This window comes from Dipodomys ordii, unplaced genomic scaffold (genome assembly GCF_000151885.1).
Source record: "Dipodomys ordii isolate 6190 unplaced genomic scaffold, Dord_2.0 Scaffold64, whole genome shotgun sequence".
NCBI lineage: Eukaryota > Metazoa > Chordata > Mammalia > Rodentia > Heteromyidae > Dipodomys > Dipodomys ordii.
In genome coordinates, this window is record NW_012267280.1 from 2,802,693 (window position 1) to 2,817,736 (window position 15,044).

At 52.6% G+C, this 15,044-nt stretch overlaps 1 protein-coding gene across 5 annotated transcripts in view; it reads right to left on the reverse strand.

Annotated features, from left to right (window-relative positions):
* Nucleotides 1-15,044, reverse strand: part of Ranbp3 (RAN binding protein 3) — a 47,037-nt gene that overhangs the window by 13,504 nt on the left and 18,489 nt on the right. For 3 of the 5 annotated variants that reach the window (XM_013022892.1, XM_013022893.1, XM_013022891.1), the window contains exons 3-5: nucleotides 12,413-12,592; nucleotides 5,059-5,095; nucleotides 4,892-4,978 (exon numbers count right to left, since the gene is read on the reverse strand). In XM_013022892.1, the coding sequence (XP_012878346.1) occupies nucleotides 4,892-4,978; nucleotides 5,059-5,095; nucleotides 12,413-12,592 (304 nt within the window). The remainder of the gene's footprint in view (nucleotides 1-4,891; nucleotides 4,979-5,058; nucleotides 5,096-12,412; nucleotides 12,593-15,044) is intronic. The other 2 variants (XM_013022895.1, XM_013022894.1) reach the window with 1 other exon arrangement.

Below are 15,044 nucleotides of genomic sequence, written 5' to 3' on the forward strand. Positions count from 1 at the left end.
TACGGGGTACCACGTGGGCCCCACGCACACCCAGGCAGTCAGTGGGGGCAGAACTTGGTTCCAGATAGTGGTCTCTACAAAGAACTAGGCCCCATGAGAAATGGAGAATCCAGGAAGATTGAGCCTGAAGACACTTGTGGGGCAGGCAGGAAGGAACCAGGCAGAAAGGCAGGGATCTTGCAGAAAGTGGTCTTGCTGACTTGATCTTGGCCCCTGTGAGCGCTAAACAAGTAATGGACCATCAGCCCCAACAGGAGTCTAAATGCATACTTCTGTAGTTAGCTTGCTTCAAGAGGCCAGCAATACACAAAGTGGGGAAGGAAAAAGGGGAAGGAGAGGGAAGAACCTGTGACAGGTGAGATGCCATTTCCTGCTATCTCCGAGTAGCTCTCCAAAATAACCACAGGCATAGTAGTGCCACCCTTCCTGTGCGATTGAAGGCTCCCGGCTATCAAGCCAGGCCAGCATGGTACACACGGGAAGCACTATCCCCGCATGAGAGCTCACCAAGGCACATACCTGGGTCCAACCCAAATGGAAGGACTTGTACAGGACAACGGATGCAGAAGGAATAAGGTGGCAGTTGAGGGAGGGGAGCTCTCTGGCTATGACCAGGGCAAATCCTCTGTTAGAAAGGACTCAGTGGAGGGGCTGGGAAGGTGGCTCAGTGGTAGAGACCTTGCCTTGCATGCATGAGGCCCTGGGTTTGACTCCTCAGCACCACATAAGCAGAAAAAAAAGCCGGACGTGGCGCTGTGGCTCAAGTGGTAGAGCGCTAGCCTTGAGGTGAAGAGCTGAGGGACAGTGCCCAGGCCCAGAGTTCAGGCCCACGACCGGACCCCCCCCAAAAAAAAGGACTCAGTGGAGCCACATGTGGGTGGCTCACGCCTGTCATCCCTGCTACTCAAGAGGCTGAGATCTAAAGATTGCGGTTCAAAGCCAGCCCAGGCAGGAAACTGTGAGACTCTTATCTCCAATTAACCACCAGGAAACCAGAAGTGGCGCTGTGGCTCAAAGTAGTTGAGTGCTAGCCTTGCGTGAAAAAGCTCAGGGTCCAGGCTGGGAAGGTGGCTCAGTGGTAGAGTGATTGCTTTGCATGCATGAGGCCCTGGGTTCGATTCCTCAGCACCACATAAGCAGAAAAAGCTGGAAGTTGTGATGTGGCTCAAGTGGAAGAGCGCTCGCCTTGAGCTGAAGAGCTGAGAGGCAGTACCTAGGGCCCAGAGTTCAGGCCCCATGACCGACAAAACAGAAACAAAAACTCAGGGTTCAGTAATGAGGCCCTGAGTTCAGGCCCTATGACCAACAGAAGAAGAAAAAAGGATTTGGTGGGCTGGGCTCCTCTTGAGTTTTCTAAAAAAGTGCCAAGGTAGACAGGGCATGTGGGACCTTCACTCTGCAGGTAGCCACGAGCCAGGGCCCTGGGGCCTTTAAGCCAAGGCAGCCACAGAGAGGTCCTGAGCCACCCTGCTCCTAATGCTAAAGGAGGAAGACTGGGAGCAGGGCCACCACAGGCCTCAGCTGGTCCTGATAGCACAGCCTGCAGAGGCTCCCCACCATTCAGAGCACCAAGGCCCAAGCCACAGCCAGGCCAGCTGACCTGCCACTCCTGAGGCTCCCCAGGATGAGGCCAAGGGAATGCCACAAAGCAGCTTGCTTTAGGGGTGGAATGAATTGGGGTGTTTGAAATGGTACCACTAAATCAGTCTTCCAGTTATAAAAGCCACTAGGCCTCTGCTCTTGCCACGGATACCACACTGGGCTATGGCTTATCTGGAAATGCTTTTGAAGCTGGTAGTGAATTTATATAAGGCAGGTTGGGTTACAGAATTTGGGCTGTTAAACTGGCTCATTAAATCTTTTATGGGGAATTCAGCCACGTGGGAGAAGCTTCAGGAAGCCTTAGAGTTCTCCAGTAAGAGACCAAAAAAGGCAGGCTTCCCTTCTCTCTAGTCTCACAAGCTGTTCCCCCAGTGTTGTAAAGCTGGGATTATTCCATTTATCTGAATGGATCTGGGCAATATTAACTGGCATGAAATTTAATGCAGAGCACAAGGGTCTGGAGACACCGCTCTGGCTGCGTAGCTACCTTGGGGACTGGAGGGTGCATGGATGGGAGATCCTTTCTCTTTTTAAGATTTAAATTAGTTAATTTGGTAGTACTAGGGGTTGAACTCAGGGCTTTGTAATTGCTAGGCGGGTACTCGTTAACATGTGAGCCACATCTCTTCCAGCTTTTGCTTTAGTTGTTTTTCAGACAGGTCTTGTATTTTTGCCTAGGCTGGCTTCATATAGAGAGGTATTCCCACCTACAGCTCCTGCAAAACTGTTAATAGAGAAGTACATGATCATACCCAGTTTATTGGATGAGATGAGGTCTAACTTTTCGCCTAGAAGACTAGTCTTGGACTATAACCCTGTTGGATCTCTGCTTTCGAAATTAGCTGGAATTATAGGTATGAGTCAATGTGCTTGGCTTTTTTTGTCCCCTCTCTCCTTCCCCTTCTTTCTTTCTGTGTGCTGGTTACTTTGGCTTGAACTCAGGGCCTCATACTCTCAGTTGGCTTTTTTGCTTAAGGCTGGCACCCACTGTTTAAGTGAGTTACCAGCTTTCTGCTGGTTAACTGGAGATAAGAGTCTTACAAGAGTTTTCTGCCCAAGCAGAAAACTAATCCCGATAAATCCTTATAAAAAAGGTAGTAAGATTTTTTTTTTGGGTCGGTTGTAGGGCTTCAATCTGGGCCTGGGAGCTGTCCCTGAGCTCTTCAGCTCAAGGCTAATGCTCTACCACTTGAGCCATAGCGCCACTTCCAGTTTTCTGGTGGTTAACTGGAGATTAAAGAGTCTCATGGATACTCCTGCCAGGGCTGCCTTTGAACTGAGATCCTCAGATCTCAGCCTCCTCAGGAGCTAGGATTACAGGCCTGAACCACTAGCATCTAGCAAGCTTTTTTTTTTTGTTGTTGTTAGAAACTCCAGCTAGGTGCAGTCCTAGATACTTGACTGACTGTGGTTCAAGGTCACCCAGGGAAACCCACAGTGACATGTGCCTATTGTCCCAGCTATGGGGAAGCACAAAGGCTGGGCATAGTGGCATGTACCTGTCATCTCTAATGACACAGTGAAGTATAGGAGGAGCATAAAGGGAGATCCTATTTGAAAGTAACCAATGCAGTAAAAAAGGTAATAAAATGCAGTAAAAAGGTAGCAGGGTGAGAGGCCTGCCTAACAAGTGCAATCCCTATCATCACCATCATCACTATCACCACCACCACCGTTACCATGGAAAACAATGATGGATACTCCAGGGCTCTAGGGAGTCTTATCTGACACTGGAGTCCAATCTCCAGAGCTGTAGATGGAAAAGCCCAGCATTCAGGACTCGAGAAGGAATCCTAATCACTAGTGCCCCTCCTTGCTGAAGACTGTCTTTTCCAGTGGCTCTGCCACGTACCAGCAGAGGTTGAGGGCTGTCTATGCTGATAGCAGGGCTCTGAGCAGAAAGCCCAAAGCACAGAGACCTCCATGCTCAATACTCTGGGCAAGGTGGTGCTGGCAGTGTGGGTGCATGGCTGGGCAGGGGGCAGGTCTCCCAATGGAGGGAGGCATTTTAAGCCCCAGCACATAGGTAAGATATCTGAACTCTCAAGAAGGAAGTAGACGAGACTCTGGTCTTCAGCCCAGCAGCCACAAGTTGGACTTGCCCATCCTTCCTAACACACTGGGCGCCCACGGGGTAGGGGTGGGGGACATCACGGAGGCAGAGTGGCCCACGGCCCCAAGCCTTCTTGCAAGCTGCCTCAGGCCCTGCTGTTTCTCACCAGCCAGGTGAGCCCCACTTGAGTGTGGAAACAGCATGTGGGTCTTCGGATGGGGGTACCCACAGGCCCTTCAACAAGTGGAGTTCAATGAGTACTCACCCCGAGCCCATGAGACAGAACCCAGCTAAGTGCAGTGGCAGAGCAAGAGCAATGATTTCTGAATACTGGGACCACTTCTGTCCCCCACTGCTGGTAACGGAGAGCTGAGGCTCTCCTAGGAACCTCCAAGGGAAGGGGATTGTCAGGGAGCAAGGCAAGGGGCCACTGCTCCTTTGGCATGCCTTCCCCTCTCCTCTCCGTGGCACCTTCTGGCACTTAGCCGGTGGCCAGGAGTGGAAGGGACAAGGGCCACAAGCAGGAGGCGTGAGTCCCGTTACTCCCACATGCCTGTCAGCATGGCCAGAGCCTTCAAATAAAGGAAGCCACCACAACCTGGACGACAAACGTCCAGGTGGGGCCTGGGCATGTGGTGAGCTGACAGCAGCAGCTCTGCTCCGGGGACCGTGTGCAGCGGTGAGGACCCCAGGGTGCCGGGGATGTGTGCCCTGCACACTCCCATCACATGTGCGTTGCTTTTGTGTGCACGCACTCTGCAATGACAACATCCTTCACGTTCACAAGTGTAAGATGTTTACACTGACAGGAGTGACTTCCCCAGGGGGTAAGATCCACGTAGGTCCATGTGTGCCCGCCCTCCCCAAAGGGGATGGAGTCACGTCGGGGAGCAAGGAGAGCCTCCTGTACAGTGCCTCTCTGCTGCAGGTCACGCCTCTCACCCCAAGGGGCCCTCCATGTCCTCCTGGCCGTTCCAAACCCTGCTGAGAGCTCCCATCTAGGGTTTCTTTACTTGCAGGTTGCTGTGTGCCTGTATGCATGCATACACGCAGTTCCCATGGACACTAGGCAGGTCAGGCTGGCCCTCTACCCAGCCCAGAGGAAGGGTGTCTTCTCCATTAGCTTGGAAGCCATAAGTGCCACTGACCGGATGGGAACACTGGTCCCACATGCCCTGGGCGGGTGACAGAATCCGACAGAAGCAGTGGAGGGAGTGTGGTTAGCTTCGCACTCACCTGACTGTGAAGCAGGGAACTGGGTTAAAGAGGACGTTCTCTCCCGCTTGACCGGAGGGCAGTAATTACCATCTTCTCGGTCAGAATCTAGAAACAGGAGAAATATCAGGCTGCTCTGTTCTTATCACCAAAGGAGGGGGGGCTGTACCTTCTAGAGACTTCCTTACCTTCTCCTGCTTCAGGACTGGAGCCTCCGGCTGACCTCTGCAACAAGAGCACAGTATGGGTGGTGAGAGTCGCCAAGCTCCAAGAACCCAGACTCTCAGCCTGGGCCATGTGGAGCTGCCAAGGGGGCCCCAGCCTATGCTTTGCCCCCTAGAACCCCACACCATGGCCTAGAAATTTCTGTGGAATCCCTCCATCTGTCCTGGAAACACATGAGGGGATGCTGTGCTGCTGAGGAAGCGCTCTCCAAATGGGACTGGTCCTTTCTCCAGAGTCCCACTGAGCAGTTCCGCTAGCGTCAGTGCTACTGGCCCAGGCCACAGGGCAGCCTGCTGAGAGCTGAAGCGGGACTGTGCACAGTACCCTCAAACTCAAACCAGCCTCCATCCCTCACTCTGGCATGTTTTATGGAGCCTCCTGTTATAAGGCAGGCTGTTCTTTCCAAGTGAAAACTTAGAAGCTTGGGGCCCAGTTCCCCTGCCAACCTCGCCACCAATCTAGATAGACAAACAGTGGTTGGTTGGGGGAGGGGTGAGAAGTCCTTCCTCCTACGACCACCCCTTGCATGTCCCTGCTTAGGGCCAGGTCTCCCTTCAGACCAGATGTGGACAGAGGAACACCACTCCTCCTGGGGGACTCTAAGCAAGAGGGAGACTTTTCCCTGCCCCCGCCCGCCCGCCCCCCCCCCCCCCCCCAGCACTGGACCTTGTGTTTGTCAGATAGGTGCTCTACTGCTGAACCATACATCTAGCCCCTTTTTGCACAGAGCTATTTTGAGATAGGGTCTCACTTCCTAGACCACACTTCTCATTATAGCTGAGATGAAAGGAATGTGCATCCAGGTATTAGTTGAGGAGTCTTGTGTCAGGAATGGCTCAAGTTGCAATTCTCTCTCTCTCTCTCTCTCTCTCTCTATATATATATTTTTTTTTGGTCAGTCATGGGGTCTGAACTCAGGGCCTGGGCACTGTCCCTCAGCTCTTCAGCTCAATGATAGCGCTCTACCACTTGAGCCCCAGCCCCACTTCTGGCCTTTTCTTATGTGGTGCTGAGGAATCGAACCCAGGGCCTCATGCATGCAAGGCAAGCACTCTACCACTAAGCCACCTTCCCAGCCCAATTTTCTTGATTCCTGCCTCTTAAGTAGTTAGGATTGCAGGCGTGGGTCAGTGTTATTGGCTGCCAACAAGCTCTCAGGGGTCAAGTTTAGCTAAATGTAGACCACGTGCTTCGATGAGCTACTGGGGACTGAATGAGATGCTGCACATGTGTTTTGCAAACTGCAAGAAGTGAATAAATAAAGGCCAGGCTGACGGGAGCCAGGAGGCCTCCTGCAACAGCCCGCTGGCACATTTTTCCCATAAAGGGCCAGAGCTGTGCTTTTGGGTTGGCAGGCCACATTTGGACTCTGACATATATCCTTTGCTTTTGTTTTTATAATCCTTTAAAAATGTAAACAGTCTTAGCTCACAGGCCACATAAAAATAGGCAGTGGGCTGGAATACACAGCAATGAGAGCCCAGAGGAGGTAGGAGGCCTATTCAAAGTCACACAGCCAATCTACAGGAAAGGAGCCTAACCTGGACTTTTTCCTGGTCTGAGAGGGGAGCAAGCCCGGGCTTTGTGCCTGTGGCCTGTGTTCCATGTGCCATCTGGAAAGTTCTAGGGGCTGTGAGAAGAGGGTGTTAATGCTATCCGCATGTGTGGATACAAATGAACAGGAGACCAGCTAGAGCTGTTGGCTAAAATAAAACAAAACAAAGCCCTTGTGTCCAGGAGCCGGTTTAAGGCTGAGATGCCAACATGGGCACAAAGCCACTCTCACTTCTACCTCCCTGAGGTGTGTGGAACACAGCCAGTGGGCCCTGGTCAGGTTCTGGGTCCTTCACTTGGACAACTGGGGTGTGTGTGTGTGTGCAGTGTTCAGGAGGGATCCTGGGCAGGGCCAGGGTCATGGACCTGGGTGGGGTTGAGGGTCCCAAGGGTGTGGGAGACTGAGACACTCTCAAAGCGCTTTGAGGCCAGCAGCCTGGGGTTATGTCCAATCACTCAGAACTGCCATCAGCTTGTCATCCCTTTCTTGGAGGACATCCTCTGGTACCACACCCCAAACACCGGCAAAGCGGGGACAAACAGGCACTGACAGCCCATTCTGGCTACAGAAACCTTGGTTCATTCAGTAGGGGCTTGAGGTCAGGCCCCCTGGAGAGCTGTCACCTCCCCTGATCCCCAGAACTCCCTCCATGCCAGCTCCAAGGTCACATCTCCAGGGCCCCCTGGGGCCCGCAGGCTGTCCCAGCACATTCCAGCCCATGCTCCAACCCCTGGCTCTAGGCTCTTCCTCTCCTATCTCAACAAGCACTTGGACTGTACCCAAAGCCTTCCATGCTGGACTCCTGGTGTTGGGCCTGTCCTTCCTCAATGACTTCTCAGACTTGGAGATGACTGTCCTCTCCTGGAGGTGGCCACTGCTCCTCACACTCCATGTCCCTCAAGGCCTAGAAGGGAACAGGTCCTCAGCATCCTCAGCATACTGCCCCAGACACGGCTTTATGGAGACAGAGAAGGCTTGTGCCATGAGCTTCCTGAGACCCAGAACATCTCCACCATCATCACGATCTTGACAGGTGTCCATACATGCTCCACTCTGATGGGAGAACACGCCTGCATGGCCCAGGTCCTTTGGCACCCTAAGAGCGTGCACCTGCTGTGGGCTGTGGATGCCATGGCTGCCCATATAGCTGGTTCTGGCTGTCACTCGGGTCCTCCACTTTCTTTCTTACTTTATTGCTTCCTGAGAGTGAGGTAGAGTCATCAACTGTTCCCCTCAATTTATTGGCTCTTCCTTCAGGTCTGTTGCTTCCTGCTCTGTATATGAGGACTCTTTCCACAACACCCCATACCTCTTTAAGGACCCAAGTCTCTGGAAGAGCCTGCTGGGTGCAACAGATCCTCCCTGCAGAGCTGAGATCCCTGTAGCTCCCAGGCAGCCTGGAAACCAGCCGCTCTGCAACCATGCGGGGCCCCTTTCCACACCACCTCCAAACCCAAGTCAGTGAGCTCCAGCCCTGAGGGGAGCTGGCTCGTCCAGTTCCCATTCCAATTGCTGAGCGCCCCTACTGCACAGTCCTGCTGGTCTCCTTGCTGTTTTCTCAACACTGTTCCTTCCTTCTGTGTGCTTCTCTCAAGGCTGGGGTGCTGCGCTTCCTTAGCACCCCACTCCTCAGCCTCTCTACAGATCCCCACCATCTAGGCCAGAGACACTTAGCGAGGGATGGATGGAGAAAGAGGGCCTAGCAGGATTACTCAGATGTTGCTCTAATCTGAGCCCCAGTTCTTCTAAGAACTCGTCAGGAATGTGCGGGCCTCTTAGTCCAGGGAAGGAGGACATAGAAGGCTCTTCTGGGGAATCTTCCAGATGCTGCTGGAAGCTTGACTGCTGTTTGCAGTGACTCCTCTCAAGGACTTTGGGGGAAGTGGGAGGTGGGCAAAAAGCCAGGTCTCATCAGCGGCCTCTAGCCCTGGGCTCCCCGGGCCCTTACTTTGCAGCTAGGAGTCTCTTGGAAAGCTGAGCTTGCTGCCCACTAGCTTGTACTGTCCTCTCCAAGGTAAGAAAAAATTTGGGGTGCAGCTTCTATCAATTCCCTGGGCCTGCCAAGCTGACATCAGACCCAAAGGCCATCTCCATTTCCCCTGGGCCTCTTTGGGTCAAGGCAGTCCCAGGCCAACACTCTCCCAACCCAGGGAGCAGCTTCTCAGGGGGTGGCCCCACGGGCGTACAGCACACAGCGGCAGGGGGATGTTGTATGTGTGGGTGCCCTATTTCCTCCTGTACTACCTCTCCCAGGCCTGACTCCCCCAGTGCGAGGACAAGGGCTCTGAGACGACACAGCAGGCGCACGGGGCAGCAGCATGTGGGAGGCTGTGAGGAAAGCACCCACACTAATAATCAAACCAGGAGCAGGCCAGAGAGGCTGACCAAAGTAACACTTCAACTTATCTCTCTGGAACCGGGAGCAGGCATGAGGCAGGATATTAAAGATGAGGAAGGCCAGGCATCAGTGGCTCACGCCTGTAATCTTAGCTAAGTGGGAGGCTGAGATCCAGAGGACTGCAGTTCCAAGACCCTATCTCAACAAATAGCAGTACCTAGTGGAGTACACCTCTCAATGCAGCTAAGGAAGCCTAAACTGTGCAGGTCCTGTCTAGGCACATGCCTGGGTAAGGAAGTGAGACCCTATCTCAAAAATAACCAGTGTAAAACCCAGCTGGAGGGATGGCTCAGCAGTGGAGCACCTGCTTAGCAAGAGTGAGGCCTTGAGGCCAACCCTAATAGTGGAAATGAATTTTGAAAGGATGAAAAGTCCCCAGGGATCAGTCAGTGGAGCGGATGCAGGAGCCATCCACAGTCCTCTGCCCGATGACCGCTATGACCCTGGAGGAGCAGCTCCGGTGTGTGAGGTGTGCAGGTCCCTATTGCCAGGTACGAGATGGCAGGAGGATTGCATCCAACCAGGATGGGACTATGGACGTGGGGCATCTGTCTGCACACTCCATGGTGGGCAAGTTTATTTAGAAGCTAGTTTTCGAGGCTGCCTGTGTGACCTTGACTGGACAACAGGCCCTGGGGCCAGGCAAGAGATGGGATGGAGCAGGAGGCTGCTTTCAGAAGCTGACTCTATAAAGGACTGCGAGTGTGATAGGCACTGTCTTCTTGACCAAGGGAAGGGCTCCCGAGAGCAAGGCCAGAACTGAGAGTCCTTTCTAGAAAACCGTGGCTCCCATTTGGCTTGCCAGGGCCTGGGCTGTCTCTGTGGACTGGCTGGCTGCTTGTGGCAAAGCAAGGATGACAACAGACCCACGTGGGAGATGTCAGCGCTGTGTGTTTTGAACCAAAAACGGTGGTTTGCAGGCCTATCAGAGGTGGATGCTGCAAATGCATCGATGGGCTGTCCTCAAAAGTCAGGACATCAAGGGTGACGAGGGTCAGGCCCATGCAGGAAGCTGTCCAGCCAGAGGGTTCATTCTTAGCCCTTCCAAAGCTCCCTGGTGGGTCTAATAAACACACCCAGCACTCCGCAGTGCTCTGGCCTGGAGCTCCACTCCAGTATGATTCCAGCAGGCTCGAGTCTGCACAGATGGCTGCTTGCTTTCTCCAGATCAGAGAATTTAATCTGCATGTGGTCTGGTCTTCTTCAAGCTGTCTTCTGAGAGCCAGAAGTCTGATATATAGAGACCTTTTCCTGGTACCGAGTCCTCAGTGGCCAGGGCTCTGATGAGGCTGAAAGATGATAAGGGCCCTTTCTAAGCAAGCCACAACTGATTATAGTGAACTCTCAGGGTTAGATGCCCCCAGGGATCATGGAGCAGAGAGCAGCCCAGACATGATGAATGAGACCTGCTGGGTAATGTGCACCATTTCCTGAGTGACAACACGGGGCAGAATAAGATCCAAGTTTGTTCTGATTCTGATGAATAAGAGTTTACCAGTGAATACCCCCCCCGCCCCGAGGAAAAAGCAGGATTGGGTTCCATCTGACTTGATTTATGGCTCAACTGACCTAACATAAAGTTTAGTTTGCCTTGAGCATGTCCAATCAGTGGAGAGAGGCAATTAATGGGAACCATTAGCAACTAGCCTAAGTAGTCTGCAGAAAGCCCATGGCAGCAGGCCCTGCTTGGCTCAGAGCTGTCACCAAGTGGTATGACAGTGCTGTTCCCAGGTCTCTGAAGTTATGGTAAAACCAGCGTGTGCACGTATGCTGTCTGCCTGGCCCTCGGCACTATGCCAGTGCTTATTTACAGGCTGCACCCTCTGCCCCATAGGCCTAGCTAGTCCTGTAGTGGCTGAACTCAGCTTGAGGCTCTCTGCCAGGTTAGAGACTGCTTGCATTTCTCAGGATTAGAGCCTCTGACCAGCTGTCCATAAGGATTGAGAAGCTAAGTTCTATGGACACAGGCTACCCCCAGAGGCCAGGAGTAGACACAGGCATACATCCTTGCAGGCCTATCTGAGGTACATGGGCCTGTGTGTTTTTGACTGGCTCTACTGACCCAGACTGACCGTGGCTGCTTGCTCTGAAAGCTGCCGCTGCCTCTGTGGCAGGCTGAAGAAGCTTGTCCGTTCTCTGAGGCTGCGCTAACTCAAGTGCCCAACAAGGAAGCTACAGCTGCTCTGTCAGAACCACAACAGCACCTCCTGATTCTTTCCTGTGTGGGGGCCACACTCCTGGGCACCGTGCAGCAATTTTTCTCAGGCTTCTACCCCAAACCTTCCTCCGCAGCATGAAGGATGGTTTTGTCCTGCCAGACTCCACACACACAGAGGCCCGCTTCTTCTTTTTCCTTCACACACTGAATTCTCTGAAGTTAAAATAGAATTCTGAGCCCAGCAGAGCTGATTGGTGCTCCCTACAAGTCCTTGGTGGCTGAGACTCAATCTTGCTCGATGTGCTGGGAGAATCACTCAGCTCTGTGCTCTCCAGTGCAGTACAGAGCCTTGTTAGGGGGCCCTCTCCTGTCACCTGACATCCTGAATGTAGCAGTGTTTATAGAGGCTTTTTGCTCTCGAGAGTTTACACTCTCCACCGCCACCTGTTTTTTGTTTTTGTTGGTTGTGGCGTTTGAACTCAGAACCTGGGTGCTGTCCCTGAGCTTCTTCCCCCCCAAAGCTAGTGCTCTACCACTTTGAGCCACAGCACTACTTCCAGTTTTCTGGTAGTTAATTAGAGGTAAGAGGCTCATGGACTTTCCTGCCTAGGCTGGCTTCGAATCACAATCCTCAGATCTCAGCCTCCTGAGTAGCTAGGAATAATGGTGCTGGCTCCGCCTGTTATCTTTTAGATAACGGTGACACTGAGGTCACAAGGGACTTTTCTTCTTCCTGCTCTGACTGCAGACAGTTCATGACCTACCCATGTCCAAGCACCCCTAGCCTCACCACATTCCCTGGACCAGAAGATCCTGTACCTGCATATTCGAGGAAGCCAGAGCTCCTAGGGGTCCTAAGATGCTGAACCTGAATGCTTTAATCAGGGGAGAGAAAAGAAAATCAGAAGCTGGGAGGAGAGGGTGGAAGTAATTTGGAAGGCTCCACCCCCTACTTAAAAGTCTTTGGGTATTTCATTTCTCTCAGAAAGCACACCAGGACTGGTCTTTTGCTGTGGGTACAGATGCCCCCATTTATAAAGCCCTGGTGTTGAAGGCTACAACTTCTAATTTTTTTGCTAGCACAAATTAAAGGGAGTTGAGGAAACCCTTGTCTCTCACCACCAGCTGCTTATGCTGCCTCAGGGTCTGGACAGAGGGCCCCCAGGGGAGGGGCAGGACTGAAGACCCCCTGTGCCGTGGACTTACCCCTGCCAGTTCTCGTGGAGCGGGAGGCGGAGGAGTGCTGGCGGAAGTGCTAGCGGGGACAGGAGGTTCTAGGGCAAGCTCGCCAGCTGACTCGGGGTGACCTGTGCCATGGTGGAGGGCCTCAGCCTCCCCCAGAGGCTCCTCTCCTGAATCCGACAAGTCTTTTTGCTCTGCAGAGGACTGGGAGCAAAAAAGACAATTTTCCTTCAATGTACATGGAGGCCGGGTGGCGGGGCAGGGCGGGGCGGATGGGGGATGGGTCGGGTCAGAGATGCGGAGAGCCTGTGTTCTGGGACAAGGTGGCCCTCCCAGGGCCACAGGGGAGAGGGAAGCTGGCTGCCACTGTCTGGTTATGCTAGGGGTGCTCTCTCAAGCCTGGACCCTTATTTTCAAAACTACGGGGTGGCCCAGCATGGAGCTATTCTGCTTCTCTGCCTCAAGGGACAGAAAGTCCTCTGGGGTACCAAGAAAAGGACACAATTGTGCTATGAACCCTTAAGTGACTCTCCTCAACCATGCCGACCCGGGAGCTCAAGGTCATGGGGATGTGGGCTAGGGCACCCCAAGTAGGAGAACTGGCCCTGAATTCTGCATCTGTCATTCTCTCAGCACCTGCCCTCTTGTCTTGCTCATACATCTTAGGACAAAGGGCCTCTGGCCTTGATGGGTGCAGATGTGGGGCAAACATTTTTGTTTCACTGGGTAGAGGGGCCTGGTGCAGAGTAAGAGAGGGCTGGTCTGGAAATCTGCACCACCTATCTGCACCTATCAAATAGCACCCAGAATCTTTCTAGGTGGGCTTGGGACTCAGGCTTCCCAGGGCTTGGCACTCTGGGTTCTAACTCCGAGACTCTTTTTTCCTAGAGAAGTGGGGGATACACTTGGTGCCCTGACTGAGGGCACCCAATGACGCAGAGCTGTGGCTCCCACCTAATGACCATAACCTATATGTGGTCACCTGACTCCACACACAGAGGGGTGTGTGTCTAGGGTGTGAAGCACTTGGCATTAAGACAGGACAGTCTTTGAAGTCATCCTAAAACATGCCTAGGTGACACAAGACACAGATGTGAGCTGACACCTAGTGTCAAAACCAAGTCTTAAGCCCATGGAAACAGCATTTCCAATGACCCTGTACTTTGCTGTAAGCATTTCCACGACCACTGCTGCTGCTGGGGTGCCGTGGAAGGGCTCCCATGGGGGGACTTGAGCACCCTTTCCTTCCCACTCCATCAGGACAGTGCTCCTGAAATGCAAGGCGAGCTTCACAGAGTGCTGGTGGGCTGCGAGCCCAGCCCTCAGGGGGCTGTGGTGGAAGGATAGCAAGTTCCAGGCTAGCACACGTCCCCAAGGGAGCCCCGTCCCAACAAACAAACAACAAAAGCCGTGGGCCAAGTCTTCTAACAGGAAACAACAGAGGGACCTGGCAACGTGTCCTCAGCTAAGGTTTTGTCACTGGCACCCACAGCAAATGTGATATGCCTGCAGTGTGGTTTCTGCCACTGAGCAAAACCAGAAGCTCCTACACTGGCAGCTCTACTTTCTATTCCATGTCTAGTCTTTCATCTGAGTCGTGATTCAGCAATGCTACAGGGGACACAGGCTTTGTTTTTAGTGCTGGTAATGGAACCCAAGGCCTCACACATGCTCAGAAACAACTTACCACTGAGCTGCAACCCTGTCCTTTTTTTCTTTTTAAGCCAAAGTTACACTGACTTTGCCTGAGATGGCCTACAACTCTTGTTTCCCTGCCTCCCCCTCCTGAATGCTAGAGGGGATGGACTCTTTTGACATGCTTCCCTTAGTTCTAGTTCTTTTTGCTTTATTTATTTACTGTCCCTCAGCTCTTCAGCTCAAGGCTAGTGCTCTACCACTTGAGCCACAGTGCCACTTCCAGCGTTTTCTGCTTATGTGGTGCTGAGGAATCGAACCCAGGGCCTCATGATTGAGCAAGGCAAGCACTCTATCACTGAGCCACCTTCCCAGCCCCTTTTTGCTTTATTTTTGAGAATAGGGTCTCCCTTTTTATTTCTGGACTGCCACCTTCCTGTTCATACTTTTCACATAGCTGGGATGACAGATGTATGCCATTGCACTAGGTTTCAAATTTTCATTGGTGAAAAGTATGATGGCTTCTTCTTCCAGGTCTGCCTTCTCCTGCCCTCTGCAGTATGAAGCAGAGAAAATAACACAGGCACCTGCCACACGGTGTACACCTGCCTCACCCAATAGCAGAGAGATGAAGAAAGACTGTGTCCATTTGGCCTTGCAGGCCCACTGAGTGCTCCCCAGCTCTGCCCTTTGGTGCCCTTCAGTGACCCCGCCACAGAAGAGTCATGGCAGAGGGGCACTTAACTACCAAGAGTTGAAGGGCAGTTATTTTTAGAAGCCCATTTGGAATTGGCTCTGAGTCAACATTTTAATAACAACATCTGCCCATCTCTAAATGACTCAGTAGCCTTTGTAGCTAGTCTTCTGGTTCAGCTTTAAGGCCAACCCTTTAAGGTAATTCCAAGGCCTTCCATGCAAGTCAGACTTCAAGTTGGAAAGCAGCCAAAACCCCTAGCTATGAAAACTAAACTGAGACAGAACTAGTGATTTCTTAATTTATTCCTTAGGTGCTGGGGATAGA